This window comes from Mytilus edulis, chromosome 3 (genome assembly GCF_963676685.1).
Source record: "Mytilus edulis chromosome 3, xbMytEdul2.2, whole genome shotgun sequence".
NCBI classification, from domain to species: Eukaryota; Metazoa; Mollusca; class Bivalvia; order Mytilida; family Mytilidae; genus Mytilus; species Mytilus edulis.
The window spans coordinates 59275202-59292484 of NC_092346.1; the positions used below are offsets into that span (position 1 = coordinate 59275202).

General features: G+C 31.1%; 1 protein-coding gene across 3 annotated transcripts in view; it reads left to right on the forward strand.

The window, feature by feature from the left end:
• Nucleotides 1-13668, forward strand: part of LOC139514413 (cholesterol 24-hydroxylase-like) — a 57253-nt gene extending 43585 nt beyond the window's left edge. For 2 of the 3 annotated variants that reach the window (XM_071303619.1, XM_071303617.1), the window contains exons 5-15: nt 502-575; nt 3016-3102; nt 4103-4241; nt 4580-4699; nt 5690-5846; nt 7169-7231; nt 7930-8002; nt 8501-8696; nt 10618-10706; nt 11461-11530; nt 12695-13668. In XM_071303619.1, the coding sequence (XP_071159720.1) occupies nt 502-575; nt 3016-3102; nt 4103-4241; nt 4580-4699; nt 5690-5846; nt 7169-7231; nt 7930-8002; nt 8501-8696; nt 10618-10706; nt 11461-11530; nt 12695-12838 (1212 nt within the window). In that variant the 3' untranslated portion in view covers nt 12839-13668. The remainder of the gene's footprint in view (nt 1-501; nt 576-3015; nt 3103-4102; nt 4242-4579; nt 4700-5689; nt 5847-7168; nt 7232-7929; nt 8003-8500; nt 8697-10617; nt 10707-11460; nt 11531-12694) is intronic. The other variant, XM_071303616.1, reaches the window with a different exon arrangement.
• The last annotated feature ends 3615 nt before the right edge of the window (nt 13669-17283 follow it).

Genomic DNA, 17283 nt, shown 5'->3' on the forward strand with positions numbered 1-17283 from the left:
TGATTCCCTATATAATCAACCAAATTTTCTCCTTGAAAGGGGGGGGGGTGCCAAAGGGCTCACAAGGATCCGCATAACTCTGTGTTATAAGTTTGTTATAAAATAAGAGAAAATTTAAGTTAACGAAACATATTTGCTTCAATCTAAAAAGAAAATGGTAGGAATGTAAATACCAGATTTGTTAATTTCATTTCTGAGTATGTGAAACAGTCACAAGGTTAAAGGCTGCTTTGTCAGCTGGTGAAAGCATAACACAAATATATAATGTCAGTTGACAAAAAATTTTAACTTGCAAGGATAAATGCAACTCAATTATTTACAGTGGGAAACACCAGAAACATTTGTCTCTGACATGTGCTCTAAGCTTTGTTAAATTTAAAGCATGACAACCCTGTATGTAAATTCCAGATTTTGATTGTTTTTTTGGGTTGCTAATTAATTGCTGATTCTTAAATTTTTTCCTAAAAGTCAACTAACTAAAATATTGTTTATTTACTACAGGAGTTAATGATTACAGGGAACCATACTAAGTCAAAGGCTGCTTATGAAAAATTAGGCTTTTTATTTGGTGAAAGGTAAACATATCAATGTAGACAATGGCAGGGCTGCCAAGGCTAACACATTTAGAGTGAGACTCACACATTTTCATGCTTATTTGACAGGATTTTCCTTTGATCTGTTGTATTTTTTCTGTGATCAATTTTGGCCAAATCTCATGCATTTGCTTCATGAAAACTTGGCAGAACTGCTATTTTTAACAAATTGTGAAACTTAACTCATTAGACCAATAGACCACTTACAAGTTATGTTATGTTGTTCACTGGAAAAGTTTGTCAATTTTGAACATTTTTATTAAGTAATTTACTAGATAGAGGGGATCACATATACATTATATATATATTATATATTCCTCAGAAATCTATCGTGCTACTACTGGTGTCTCAGACAAAAATAATAATTTGCAGCGACTTTGTTATTACATTTCATGAGAAAGAAAAACCTGAATCATTTATACTTTGTATACAGAAGTGATTAAAACTTTTTTCTGTGTCATTGAATTAACAGATTTTTGGAAAGATTAGAACTTGTTCTAAATCTTTACTTAGGCACCAGCCTCCCTAACAACAGGACAGGTTAGCTACTGTTACTAAATGTATTCACACTGAAATATAGTTCCCTATGGTTCTGATATATGTGCACATAATACACATATAAACTGAAAAAAACTGGGTATATTATTGGAGCAGTTCATTCAAGAATGTATGTCATTAAGGTGTGTTGATGTGCAGGCTTTTAAAAAACATTTTGATTAGGTAACTGGGTATTGATTCAACTAGTATGATTGACAACTGTCATTATCACTAAACAATCAGAGACAAGGTGAACCTTTAATTACAATGCCCCACCTCCTAAACTGCCAATCAAATTGACCACATTACCTATCAACCTCAGTCTTACATAATTATACAGACCACTCAATATAATTCTAATACACAAGTATTTGACCTCATAATTGAATACACAAATGTGTATATTAGATGTTTGATATTTATAAGGATGATATATTTATTTATTGCCAATTACTTTTGATCTACATTACATCAAGTGATTCTGTAAATTATATCTGAAAGATAAATGATTAATGGATTAACAAGATCTTAAAAAAATGAAATATGGATATAAATATGAATAAATAAAAGGTATATAAAAAAGCCTATAATTTACTTGATAAATTTCCAATAATCATCTGTAATTAATCAACAATTAAATTAGTACATTTTTTTTTATCAGGAATTGGCTTGAAACAGTTTAAAAATTTTAAAACTTTTAATTATAACAAACCATTGTTTATTAGTTTATTTCCCATCATTATGTCTATTTTAGTCATTTGAATTTTTATTAGAAGTGAATACATATGTTTGCAATCAAGAAAGAATCCACATTTAATAAGATAAGTTTTTTAATTGGTTACGTTGAAAAAGTACATTATCAATGCCCTGTGTTGAAAAATACTTTAAAATTGATCAAAAGGCACTATAAAACTTTTAATCTTCAATGCCCTATAACCTCTGTTTCAACTTACAAAATGCCCCATAACAACATTTTTCAATTTTGTTTGTTGACACTTTAAAGTTTTAAGCTGTTGGTCCAGATTTATGTCTTACAAGGATAGTTGGTAACATTTACTAGAAGAAAATTAAATTGTGCAAATTAAGAGACCCATATTATTTAATTTGAGCTCATTTTATCTTCATACTGGAAAAGCAAGTTTCCTTCTAAAGACCTGCTGTAAATGCAATTTTCAGCAATAGTGCTTTATAAATGTTCATTTTTCCCCACTGTACCTTAATATGAAATAATTCAAACTACTCTTCTAATCTTTCCATGAGTGATTTCCATCACTTTGATTAAATCTCAATTGTGGATAACCTATTTCGAAAATGTTTAAACAATGCAGTACTTACCAGTAGTCAAATATTTATCAATATTCTTTAAGTTTCTTGTCAGGTGTGATTCCCTTACATAGAGATGGAAAACTAGATGTCACAAAAACTTAGAGTAGACAGAAACTGACTTGCAGGTCTCTCATGCTTTGATTATGAGGGTGCTGTCATTTTTTATTAGAATTTATTTTTTATATTCTGTATGAAAAAACATGTTCATAGTGTTAAATTTTCATTAAAATCTGTTAAATTGTTAATTGACATTAAGTGGTTTAGTTGATTTGGTTCTGTAGCAATTAGGTGCCAAGTCAAGATTTAGGACGATGTGGTATGAGAGCCAATGAGACAACTCTCCATCCAAATAACAATTTATAAAAGTAAACATTTATAGGTCAAGGTCCGGCCTTCAACACAGCCTTGGCTCACTCTGAACAGCAAGCTTTAAAGGGCCCCAAAAATTACTAGTGTAAAACCATTCAAATGGGAAAACCAACTGTCTAATCTGTATAAACATGTCTTTTTACAATGTCTAAAGGTAACACAATTTAAAATTATTTTATCTTAATTATAGATTTATTGGTAAAGGACTGGTAGTAGAAACAGATAAAAAAGTCTGGGTTTGGAGGAGAGCGTTGATGAATCCTTGTTTTCAGAAAAGGTATGTGAAATATACTATTCGTCGCTGGGCTTCTAAAATGTCGTATATGACTTTTTTGGCTAAAAATACTTTTTGACATCAATGGTCTGGGCGGGAGGAAATCTTTGGTACTACAAAATAGCATACAGTTAGACCAATAAAAATGTGTGAAATAAGACATATTACAAAATTGCCAAAGTCAGTTGTTTGTAAAGTTTGCTTCCAAAATGCTGTATGAAAACTTGAAAATCGTTGTAGAATGGTTTTGGGAAAAAAATAATTGTACATTTTTTTATTTCTGTGAAAATAATTTTGGAAGCATGCATTTGTCAAAATTTTCAAAGCCTGTTTGTGAGATATTTTTTTCTTGTAAAATTTGTAATTTACAACATTTTAGAAGCCCAGCGACTTATTGTGTTATAAGCATCTGACCACTAAATAGGAAATATTACTATATAAACTGCTAAACATGTAAAATGCATGTTGAGTTTCTGTAGCTCTTCTATTTTTTTGTATCAGCCTACTAGACTTTGGCTTAATTCCTTCTTCACTTTTGGTATAGTTGCAGATATTCAGTGGTGAAAATTTTATAGAAATATATCTGCAGTACCATTGATACAGTATGATCTATGTATTTTGTATTTCTTTTTATATTTTTGACAAAAGTTTGATTTTAAGTAATACAGTTGTTTGACAGTTCCTGAGGATGTGCATTTAGGAACATTATTTGTGTTTAAAGGGAGATAATTGAACCTACTTACTTCAATACATTGTGTGAGTGTAGTGTGTGTTGGAAAAGGTAACAATGTTCATTTGGAGATATGGTAAAAATTCTTGTTGTATATCTATTTTCAAGTCTAAGACTATGCCTTGTGATCTTTAAAACAAAGGCAAAACTAAATCTTTAAGAGCTATAACACCATTTGAAACCAGCATAGAAGTAAGGTTACTTGTAAATAATGTACGAATTCAATCATTATAATCTTTCTTGTCAGATTCAAACCTTTTTTGTATTTCACAGTTACATAAAAGGGCTAGAATCGGCTTTTAATACAGAAATAGATCTTCTTATTAATAAACTTGCTGGATTAGCTGACGGCAAAACTCAAGTTTCCATGTTGGAAGAGTTTAATCATCTTACTTTGGACGTCATAGGGAAGGTTTGTTTTATTGGATAAATTAGAATTAGAACCTATTACTTTTTATTCAATTCATCCTGTTTCCAAGCAAAAATAATGGAATAAAAACATCTTTTTCCGGGATCAAAAGGGCTTCTTAAGTTCATGATAAATTAACTATTGATCATTTCACCTATATAAAATATTAAAAAATAGTGTGCAATTTATGGTGTTTGTTTAATGTTCAAAAGTTCTTGAGAATAGAATGAGAAATATTCAAGTTTTTTTGTGTGTTTTTTTTTCTTGTTTAAAGCCAATGTGTTTTATAGAAACAATTTAAAAAGACATACTTTGATTAGTATACTTGTATTATGTTATAGATTGGCTTTGGCATGCAGATGAACAATGTTGAAAACAGAACAGAGCCATCAGAATATACAAAAGCTATCAAATTAGCATTAGGGGGAGTGTCTGCATTTGTACGAGATCCGTTCATAAAGGTAGTTGATAAGAGCTATTTCTATTAACAATGCTTTTTATTAATACATGCTAGAGGACGAGCTTGGGTGAAATTTAAAATATCTAGAATTAAAGTTGATACTATAAATCCAAAGAGCACGAGTTAAGAAACTAAATAAGCTAAAAAATATTGATAGGTTTTGGAACTCCTTTTTGAGATTTTTGATTTGAACAAAATGGTGAGAAAAGGCTGACTTGGACTTCCACCACATATTTAGCTCGGGCATTATTTGGGTTCTAAAAAATCTAGAATAAACTTAAATTTAGGAAATTACCTCTTTATTAGCTATTGAAGTTTTAATGAAAAGAATAGTGTGTGAAATAGGGCAAAATATGTTAAGCTGTATCTTAGAAAATTACCAAGGAGTCCAAACATCTGACAAAAATTCCTAAACTTGATATATATGTTCCTGCTTGACCCAAGTACATCAATTACAAAAATCTAAGCAACTTAGGAACCACAAGTTAAAAATGGTTATTGGTATTATAAACTCCAAGCATACCATGTAAGAAAACACTTGTCTGAAGAAAATGTGTTTAAAGATGTCTTTATTTTGTAAAATGTGGACTCATTTTTTCAGTTAAACATTCCAACTTGTAGAAAGTATTGCTGTGTCATAATAATAAAATAGAATGATACTAATTTTAGTAAAAGAGTAAAACTGCACAAAATCTTGACATATTTACTTATACCTGCAGTGAAATATTGCATAGCACATCACTCGCCCCAAAAGATATTCATAAAAGAAATTTATACATTTAAAGATAAAAGATGGGACACAACCCTCGGCCAGAGACCCAAATTATGTAAGGTCGCCTTAGTTGTTTATTTCAATATAAAAATGACCTGAATTTAATTTTCTTTAGAAAATGACAAAAATGCATTTGATAAGTTATCAAAGCTCTTTTTATTTTAAGTAGCTTTTTGTTAACGGGTATGTTAGTCATTATAAGAAAATATTCTTTTATAGTTTAAATATTCCAAATGGAAATATCTAGCAGATGTGAAGAAAGCAATGAGAACCCTGAGAGTTTTATCTAAGCAAAGTTTTGATGAAAGAAAGAAACAAATAGAAAGGGGAGACTATACTCCAGATGACATACTAAATTTCCTTGTTAAAATGAAATGTGAGTAAGAAAGACACAGTAGCTTGAAAAAAAAGCCATCAATGGTCGTCTCAAAGAATGATGGTTTATGACTCCAATGTCAATCAACTCTATATTAAAGTAAAATAAAAATAAGAAAAATCTTTTAAATAACAAGTTGCTTTCAAAACCTTTTGTAAAGTTAAACCACTTTTACTACAATAAAAAAATTGAGGGAAAAAGTAAGTTCTAAAAGAATGTCCTGTATTCAATATTGATAATTAAAGCCTCAGTCACACTTTACCGGATAGCACGAACAAACGCCTAACAGATGAAAATAAAAGTTGTCCGTTGACAAATTTGTTATCCGTTGGGAGTCCGTTGATGTACTGACTGAATAAAACGGACGTGTAACGGATGCATAAAGGACACACACCGGATATGCAATGTACAAGAAACGGACACGTACCGGACAGAACGGATGTCGAACGTACATCCAACAGACGAGAATGCATAAAACGGGCAACTAACGGAAGTGTACCGGATAAAACGGATAAGATATACGGAAAAATCAAAGGCGAAAATAACAATAAATGTAAATCTCATAAATATTCAAAATGTTTCTGTGTAACTGGTTTTGGTTTGTTCTTCAAAATTCCGCCAAAGGGCAGTGTCTGGCCTGACTAAGAAGTGCTTGATTGTGAAGACGTGTCTATACTCTAAGATCGATTATGAATAATAAGAATTCATGAACCTTAAGAAATCTGACACACCAATAATTGGCATTTCTGACGCGAAATTTTCAATTGGCATGTATCCATTTCAGATCCGTTCATCATCCGTTTTATCCTTATACATCCGGTAGAAGTCCGTTTCTCATCCGTTCAACATCCATTTTATCAGTTAAATATCCGGTAGAAGACTGTTGGTGAATTTATCTTCCAGACCTCCAACGGATGTATAACGGACACGTAACGGATACAAAACGGAAACGAAACGGACGAGTACCGTACAAAACGGACGCCTAACGGACGTGCAACAGACATTTTATCTGTTGGACGTCGGTTCAAAGTTTTGAACATGCTCAAAATTTTTCCACCGGACAGAACAGACATCGACGGATAAAACGTACGCTTAACGGACATGCAACGGATATGGATGGACGTCTAACGAATAAGAACGGATGTCTAACGGACATGAATGGATTGAAAAAAAGTTATCTGTTAGGCGTCCGTTCGACCTATCCGGTAAGGTGTGACCGAGGCTTAAAGGATAACAGTTGATGACCTAAATTACCATCATATATTTCTGTCATAGTTTTAAGAAAATTTGCTTCTTGATAAAATTAATTAATTATTTAACAGTAGAGAATCCTGAGTTAGATGGAGAAGTTATTCTGGATGATATCACTACATTTTTTCTGGCAGGTAAATTTTATAATTCTTTAGATGCTTCAAAACACTGCGAAAGGTTTAAAAATGACCAGATTTAATTGTATTTATTTTGCCCATCATTGGTAAGTAGTAGTTCCATTTAAACTGTATTTAAAGAAAATTATTGTTGAGGGATAAAAGTGATGATACTAAATAAAATGCTCATTTCTAATTTTTCTGCATGATGGTAAATTTCCTCAGATATGCTTGAAACCTAGTTTTGAAACCATAAAAAGCACAGAAAATGAGGACTATAAAGGACAATAATCTGACAACTTAAATGTACTAATCACTCCTACCTAAGAGAAAGAGAATCCTAGGTTTACCAAAATTTATATAAATTAAGAATGGTTAATTTGTAGCAAAAGTAGCTATAGTGTGAAAGGCTAGTTCCAAACTTCTTTCTGTATGTCATTAAAACAGATCAAATTTGAATTTGACACATTTAACAAATAGCATTCTCCTGAAAGGTATGAGTTTCTTTCATCTAGATCATTTGTTGTTTAAAATAGTGCAAAGAATTATGAAATGTAGTTAAAATGTATGCATACATTGGTTTAATTTGGTAATAAATGATTTGTGATATAATTTATTAACTTACAATCTAGAGAAAGCAGAAAACCTGTATATATCAACAATAATCTTAAGAGAGGATTATCATTATTTTCTATATTTTTATTATTTTATTAAAGGACAAGAAACCTCAGCTAACTTGTTAAGCTTTGCATTGATCTGTCTCTGGCAAAATAAAGATGTACTTGAAAGGTAATTGAAAGCAATAAACATGACATGATATAGAATGAAATTTACATTGGACCATTCTCTAAAAGTAGGAGATAATAAACAAATGAACAACTGTTGCTAAAAAGCAATGTGCAAATTCTTTAATGTGAATCATAAACTAATGCCATACATAGAACATATTAAGAAGATATCCTAAATCAAGTGCAAAAATTACTAGACACAGAAAAAACAGAAACAATAGAAGATGAAATCGTAGCAACATTAAAAACATAGAAAGTACACCAATTTATAGTTGCAACTTGCTTTAGACATGTGCAATTTAACATGACATGTTTTATGTGTGCAAGTTTGATCCATTGCCTTAGAGGTCAGAGGGGTCTTGGTGGCAGAGTGGTTGAGTTGTCTACTTACTATATTACTAGCTTTTAATTGACTAGTTTCAAGTAAATATGGACATTTTTCCAGATAATGATAATGGTTAAATATCACTTTGTCCTGTTAATAGATATTTTATTTCAGATTGAAAGCGGAGGTTTCTGATATAGTTGGAGATAAGCATTACATTAGCGTTGAAGATACAAACAAAATGGAGTATTTAGATATGGTAATAAAGGAAACTCTGAGACTTTATCCTCCAGCAGCAAATACATTCAGAGAGAACAAGACTGACATAGAAATACAGGGATACAAAATACCTGCAGGAACTGGTATAATGGTAAGTAAATTACCATAAATTGTGTGTAACATTATTTACAATACAATAGCATATTTCAATATCATGCTTCATGAACAGATGTCATATAGTATTTTGAAAAGTGAAACCGGGGTCAAAATACCATATGGAAAATTGACTGTGGGGTAGATATCTTTCGTAGGATAAAGCACTATTTGCCGATACTTTTACTTGTCTTAAAATTTCTATGTGGATATACTTAGAAATAGAAAATTTTAATTCTACCTCTTGATTGACATTACATTCTATTTTTCTTTATAAAGCTTGGAACACACTTAATTATAGTAGAGAAGTTTCACATAAAACAATATTTGCACACAAGCAAACAAGAGATAATTGATATGGTGGAATGGAACATGCAGGCATCAAACCTGCAGGAATTAGAGGGACTAAAGATACCAGAGGAACAGTCAAACTCATAAATCAAATATAAACTGACAACACCATGGCTAAAAATGAAAAAGACAAACAGACAAATAATAGTAAACAAGACACAACATAGAAAACTGAAGACTGAGCAACACGAACCCCACCAAAAACTGGGGCTGATCTAAGGTGCTCCAGAAGGGTAATCAGATCCTGCTCCACATGTGGCACTGTTGTGTTGCTCATGTTATCACAAACACTGTAAATAGTCTAATTTGGTAAGTCACATTAATGAAAAGGGAAGGGTGTTGTAGTTACGACGTATGAAACATATCCAATATCATCTGTGAAACAGTTATTCCATATTATTCCACTGCATGTTGATTTTGATAGTGAAATCAACATTTGATTGGTTGAAACTATCACACGTGATGCCGAAACAAAACTTCATATTCCCCTCTAAACAATAAATTCCCCTCTGTAGATCGGGACCTCGTAGTATGACGTTACACACGGTTAATGCAAATACCGTTTTGAAGGTGTTTTTTTTAAATAGCGTTAGTAAAGTCATTACCGTGTTTAAATTTTTTTCCAGCATTAAAATAAAAAGACTTCATTTACTTTTGATCCGTATTGTTTATCAATGTTTATACCGTGTTTAGCTATTTAAACAAGCAGATAAAAAAACAAACATATGTAAATTAATATCGTATATTCAGTAAGTAAACAAAGCATTGACAGTGCAATAAAACATTCATTTCCCTTAGCTTCGAGAGATATGAAGATTTGTTCGCCCTCGGAAAATCATATTTCCCTTGGGCATAGCCCTTGTGAAATATGAATCTTCTAGGATGAACAAATCTTCATATCTCCCTCAGCCACAGTAAATAAATGTACAATAGTCAACCAACTGGTGATGATGTCCGTAAAATTTACGAAGGGATGACTTCAAATTCATCATTTGGAACCCTTGGTTTAATAGCTTCCTTGTGTAATCATCAATATTGCAGAAATATTTGGTTCTATTTTTATTATGAAAGGATTATTGTATTATCTTTGAGGTATATTGTCCCTCACAGTATGTCATATTTCATTCATAAGCTCATGCAATATGATACTAATTGGGAAAATATTTCTCAACATTAGTGCAATTACTCTACAGTACTGAAAATGAAATAAGAGGTTCAAATGTCTTATCATCATTCAAGTGAGATTCTGTGAAAGTTTATATATTATATTCTGTCAAGGTGTCCAGTAGCAGCTGGAAATACAAAAACTGGACAAAGGGATGAAGGGATGAATGAACATCCCATCTCATATGTATATAATATATATACCAATCACTTTATAAACCTATGGGTATGAGAAAAAAAGGGTCAATGTATTGGTAGACTCAGAATATTAATATAAAATACAAAATACCAGCAGGGACAATTCATTTGTAAGATCTCCATGTGGTTTTCTTCAGCATATAAATCCTACAGTGAATTTTCATATTGATATACGTGTATTTACCAATAAGCCATTACATTTGTAGATAAGTACCTTTGTTAGTTCAAGACTGGAGGAGTTTTTTCCAGAACCATTAAAGTTTGATCCTGAACGATTCAATCCTGCTGAGAACAGGTAATTTACTTGAACAGTAATTACAGTAGAACCTGACTTCAGTCACCAGAGATCAAGCTGGACTTTATCACTGGTGGCAATACATGAAATGCTATTTTATCTTCTATCTGACAAAAGATCTTTACATCTACCAACATTTGTGGTACAGAAGAAAAATATAATATAGCATTTTAAACATTTGCACTATCAAAAGCTTACACACACAGTACAGGTGACAATAAAAAATAAATGAATCAGTAATTATCTTAATTTTACGACTTGCAATTCCTTACACAGATTAGGTGTTGACAAATCTTATGACTGAGTACACAATAAGCTAATTCCCTCATCTGGCCACAAAATTTGAAGATTTTTTATCACCCTGCCACATAGCGGTTAGGCCCATATAGTTTTATCCTTGTCCCTCATTCTGTCATTCTGCAACAAACAATTATATGGACTTAATTTTATAAACGTCTTCACACATTGAGCTAATTTTTAGTTGCAAGTTAGGGATCAAATTTACATTGATTCCGCTCCACTAATTTTTACCTAAATTACAGACTTTTTATTTTTTTCTGAACACCTTCACATAATGATGCTCAAGACTTTTTTGCAAGTGAAATCATTAAATGGTTTTCAAGTAAAGTTTGCATATATGATCTTAGATATCCCCCAAAAAGTTACTAGGCATCTCTTTTTAATAAACTATTTCTGAATTAAGTGTTGTCAATACTTATTATGTTAGACTATCAAATATTAATTTGTGTTGTAGAATCCCATCATACACATACTTTCCATTTACGCTGGGCCCGAGGACCTGTATCGGAAAAGATTTTGGTGTTGTAAGTATTTTCTTAAAAAATCTTGAAACCTTTGCAGAGCTAACTCCTTGGATGCTAAATATTTGTTTGTATTAGACATGTGTTTGACATTCACAGGGGGAAACACTGCAGAATAATAACCTGTACTGCATGTCCTGATACAGGAGTTCAGTTTACACAAAGGACAAGGTGCAATAAGGCCTGTTTTTTGTTTTGAAATCGTTTTATATTTTCTCATTTTTCAAATTCTGTTTTGGAAAGCTACTTGTTATGTTAAAATATTCCCTGAGGTTTGAAGTTTGTTAGGGTGAACTTCAAAACCACTACTTATAGCAAGTGGATGAGGTGAATTTTAAATGAATTTTTAATTTTCAAGTGCCTGCGCCAACATGACCCAGGATTTTTTTATTCCAACGTCATTAGAACTGTTTTTGCAGTCTAAATCACCACAATTTTGTACGGGTCATGTAGGCGCACGCTATAAAATTTTAAGAAACAATGGCCAAAAATCGTAATTTTCGTTCTTTTTACGTTTTTGATGCCCTTTTACCCCCCTCACCTCACCCATCTTTTTAAAATTAATTGTTTTGAAGTTTCAGTTTATACAAGTTCCCCTTCTTGTTGAATACCAAATTATTAACATAGTTTATTGGGTGCACATAATTGTACACAATTAGAATTTTTTTCATGTTTATTTAATGGTACCGGTACTTGAAATTGAATATTGTAAATTGTTACACTTATTTTATAATTATGACAATCTCTGAATTGAGCCATTGACCCCTGTCAAACACTAACACATGAGCATAAAACCACTAACTCAGCTTCATTGTGGTCAAATTAAGAATGGAAAATTCTGGATACCTTATAAATTAAATTAAGATTGATGAAAGGTGTAAAATGTAAAACCACAAGAAATATATTTAGTAAACAACTAGTACAAATGAGGACTAACACTGACAAACTACATTGTATAAAATATAAAATGTAACATGCACCTAGAAAATGAAAGGATCAGCACAACTGATAGCATAACATCGAAATATTATAAATTTATTACTGTAATAAAAAAACAAACAAAATTTTCATATCACAAATGGACATATGACATAGATGTATTGAGTTAGTGCACTTTTAAAATTAGCAAACACATATTGAAGTAACTGTTAAATTAAACTTTTGTAGATTGAGGCAAAGATGATATTGTCAAAGATAGTGCAGAGATTTAACTTTGAGATGGATCCTAACCAGTCATTTGACATAGAAGAATCAGCCACATTGAAACCTAAAGGTGGAGCTTTTTGTTCGTTTACCTTATGCGACAGTTAGAAGATTTTTTGTCTGTTGAACAAATTCACTTATGAACAAAAAGCTCGATCAAACTTTAGGGTAGCATAATATAGTTTATGATAAACAACACTTCACCCTTGCAAATCAATTTTAGTTGCTCATGTTTGACACTTAGAAAGTGATTAAATTTTGTTTACTATAAAATTTAAGGATAAAAGTAAAACGATTTCAAAACAAAATCACAAAATGTTGACCATTTGATTATACACTTTTGGGTTTTATTTTGAGATGTTTGTATGGATAGAAAAAATATATATTGTTTTGTTTAAAAATAATTAAAAAAAAAGTTGTAAATTCTATGAAATGAATGTAAATTTCTTTGAATCCTTTTAACATTAGATATATATTTTCTAAAAATATGTATTTAATACATAGTTATTATAGTGAGAATTTTCATGTAGTTAGATCAAATCAAGTCATTATTCATGTACTACCATGCTAGCTATATAATGCCTATCTGTTAAGGGCTGGTTTTCATTTTATTAATAAACTAATTTGAAAGAGATTATAAGATTGATGTGATAGAAAAGTAGGAAAGATTTTTAAAACATGTATTTATAGTTCTTGTCTGTTTGCTATATTTTAACTATGGTTTTCTATAATACATTTTTAATCATTTTATATTTATTTAAAAATTATGAAAAGGAATATACTGTATTGTACATTTTAATTTCATATATTACAAATGTTACCATAACCATTTTATTATAATTGTATCAATAAACCATTTTTTTGAGACATTTCTTTTCAATGATTGAAAAAGGAAATACAAATGTAATGTCAGCCATGTAGTTGAGAGGAAAAATAAAGAACTGAAGAAGGCCAATGGCCGAAACGTCTTGAAAAATTGGTTTATTGATACAATTATATAAAGTATGTTCACTATTGGAATTTTAAAACTAGTATTTTATTATAAATATTTATGCAGTGACCTTTTTAAAAGCTTTATGGCAGATTTGATGTTTAAATTACTGTTAATACCATAATGATTATAAAGAGATTGATAATTTTCATTTAACAAACATTCTGTGTAAATATGAAGTTATTTGACAAGTAATGAGGCACATATATTAATTTATTTTTGACAAAGGGTTTTCATATATATGTTTTTTGACATTTTAACTATAATTTAACTAGTCTGATCAGAGTTGTTTGAAATGGCTTTGAAATTCTGCAACTCAATGTTGTTTTTTTAAATTCTTTTTTTATTCCTATCAAACCTTGTAGTGATCCATTAGGCAACTGAAATTTAATCTAAATTTGTGATGAAAGGAAGCTTCTTAAATTATAAAACATATAGATTTACCACATGGATTCCCATTTCTCTCTGAAGTCTTAGCCTTATTAGGTCTTCACTTCTCCCTGTATAATAGCTCCTTACAAGTGTAGTGGCCACTATAATATGATCAATTCTGCAAGATTCCACCTTCAAACTAGATAGATATGCCAACAACTTAGAGGGTACAAAATTATCAACAAATCGGGAACAATTTGTGTCCGTGGAGCTACACAAACCAACAGGCAACACTACACATTATCTGTAATTTCTTTTACCTTTTTCCTCACTCTTTATTTTTATTCTGTGGTAATACCTGAGATGTATTCTGAGGAGTGTTTAATCAAAATATGTATCATATTTATTATAAAATCAAGGTATGCAGCCAGTGTTTTAACAGTTTCCTGAATCAATCTTTTGCATTGCTATCTACCTCAATGAATGCTTGATTTTTACGGTCATGGTTGTAAAAATATATGAAGGAAAATCATCATATAGCATATTTGATAATTAAATGAAATAAATTCATGTGACGACATAAGTTTAGATAAAAGGTTGGGAGGAACTTATGGTCAATAGGGACTACAAACAAGAAGGGGTTATTTATATTTAGTGAAAAATGTATTTGAACAGAATCAGTGGCTATTGAATTACTGTGAAAGAAAAATATAAAGAGTTTCAAATGCTAAAAATGCAAGTTCTAAACAATGTAGTTCCAAAGGAGGCCTTAATATGGACTTATAACAGATTGTACTCGTATATGTATTCCGATTTGCTGTTATGCCTCAGAAATATGTATTGCACAAGACCTTCATATAATCTTCTGTTGATCCAGTATTAATTGTATGGTATATAATTGGTGGGTATAGATGTATCACAAATTTTAGTAGTCAACAAAATCAAAATAATGTGAAGTATTTTATGCAGAATTTGTTAAAACCCCACAACAAAGAACCATTAAACAACATTTTGTTTTGTACAATCCATGAAAATACCAATGAATTCACAGCATTTGAAATGTTAAATATATAAATAAACAAAGAATTTGAATCAGTTTTTGTTGCTTTCAGTGTTAAAGCTCTGTCTTGGTGCTATTTTTTTCTAAACCTATTTTTAAATATATAGAACTTAAAAAATCTTTTGAAGAGTTTAAACGCTTTCTCGTGAAAGGAAAATTTTCCAACATACAAACAAGTCTTTATTTTATTTTCATTAAGCAGTAAAGACTTTCCAAGTGTCATGTAGTCATTCCACTTTAAAAATACATATTTATTATTTTTTTGTACATTTGTGTCTGAAAAAGGCGTCATTTTGTTTATTTTCTTTGGTTACATCTTCTGACATCAGACTCGGATTTCTCTTGAACTGAATTTTAATGTGCGTATTGTTATGCGTTTACTTTACTACATTGGTTAGAGGTATAGGGGGAGGGTTGAGATCTCACAAACATGTTTAACCCCGCCGCATTTTTGCGCCTGTCCCAAGTCAGGAGCCTCTGGCCTTTGTTAGTCTTGTATTATTTTAATTTTAGTTTCTTGTGTACAATTTGGAAATTAGTATGGCGTTCATTATCACTGGACTAGTATATATTTGTTTAGGGGCCAGCTGAAGGACGCCTCCGGGTGCGGGAATTTCTCGCTACATTGAAGACCTGTTGGTGACCCTCTGCTGTTGTTTTTTATTTGGTCGGGTTGTTGTCTCTTTGACACATTCCCCATTTCCATTCTCAATTTTATCAACCAACCTTTTCATGACAAAGATTAAGACAAAAAATCATTTGTTGAGTCAGAGACATATAAAACATGTCTCTGGTTCAAAGCTGACTTTTAAGGCAATGGCATATTCCTGCACACACTCCTTCACTCTTTTTTGTCGAAAGAAAATGAATTATCCTGGCAACTTGAAGTGATTGTGCATTACACATCTGACAAATATGATAGCCATTGTATTTATTCTCTTGTTGCACTCATGAATTGGTTCACAAATGATAGCCATTGCGTTCTATGTCATACTTTCCTGTTTCAATCATGAATTGTTTCATGCTGCTTAATTTTTCAAAATATGGCTACCTTGGGAAAAAATAGATATTTATCCATAAAATATAAATGTATAGTTTCTGTTGTCAGGATTCTGAGTATAAGCATAATCAGTATTATATACTTGTCAAATATAAATGTATAGTTTCTGTTGTCAGGATTCTGAGTATAAGCATAATCAGTATTGAAGAGATAACTGTATTGTATTTTAAGCTCCGACGGCATCAATTGGGGATTTGATGGTCGCAAATTAACTTTACTGGCGATGCGTTAGCGGAGACAGTAAACGGGTATTTGCGACCATCAAATCCCAAATTGATGCCATCGGAGCTTAAAATACAATATTGTTATCTCCATGCTAATGAAACTGACAGAAAACAACGTTAAACCATGTATTTAAAATCTGTCATATGCCGTCTGCGCTTGCATGTACGTCCCATAGCATCAACTGTCAATTGATGCTTAATGTAAGAAAGTGACGTTATCCAATCAAAATGAACGTTACAAACGTTGTTGCATTAGAATATATATTATTTGTCTTACATCAAGAAGTGTTTGGTGCTGGATATTTATCCATCACTTATAGTATAACTAATCGCCGTATTTGAATATCAAAAATAAGACAAGGTGTGACCGAACGACGCATGGATTAAACGAGTGCGCAGCACAAGTTTAATCCATAGCGGCGTTCGGTCACAAGTTGTCTTATTTTTTATATTCAAATACGGCGATTAGTTATACTTTTTATTACATTGTCTAATGGGTTTTTTTTTATGAAATTAATGTAGAAAATGGAAGGAACTATATGTTTTTCCTACGCATTCACAATTTGTTTTGATCTGCTGTTATCGACGTCTTGACAACGCCTATCGTTGTATGACATCAGAGAGTGAAATAACCACGTTTATTTCACATGTGAAATTATCGGTTTTTATTTAACTGGGAAGTCAATGTAATTTATTGCAACCAATGTAATAAATTAATTTGTATATTGTTTTAGAATTTATATAATTATATAGATTTATAATTAGAAGTTGTGATATTTTTATAATATTTGTTTTATTTACTGGAGATATGTTGCCATATAGCAACAATATGTTACTTAATAAATA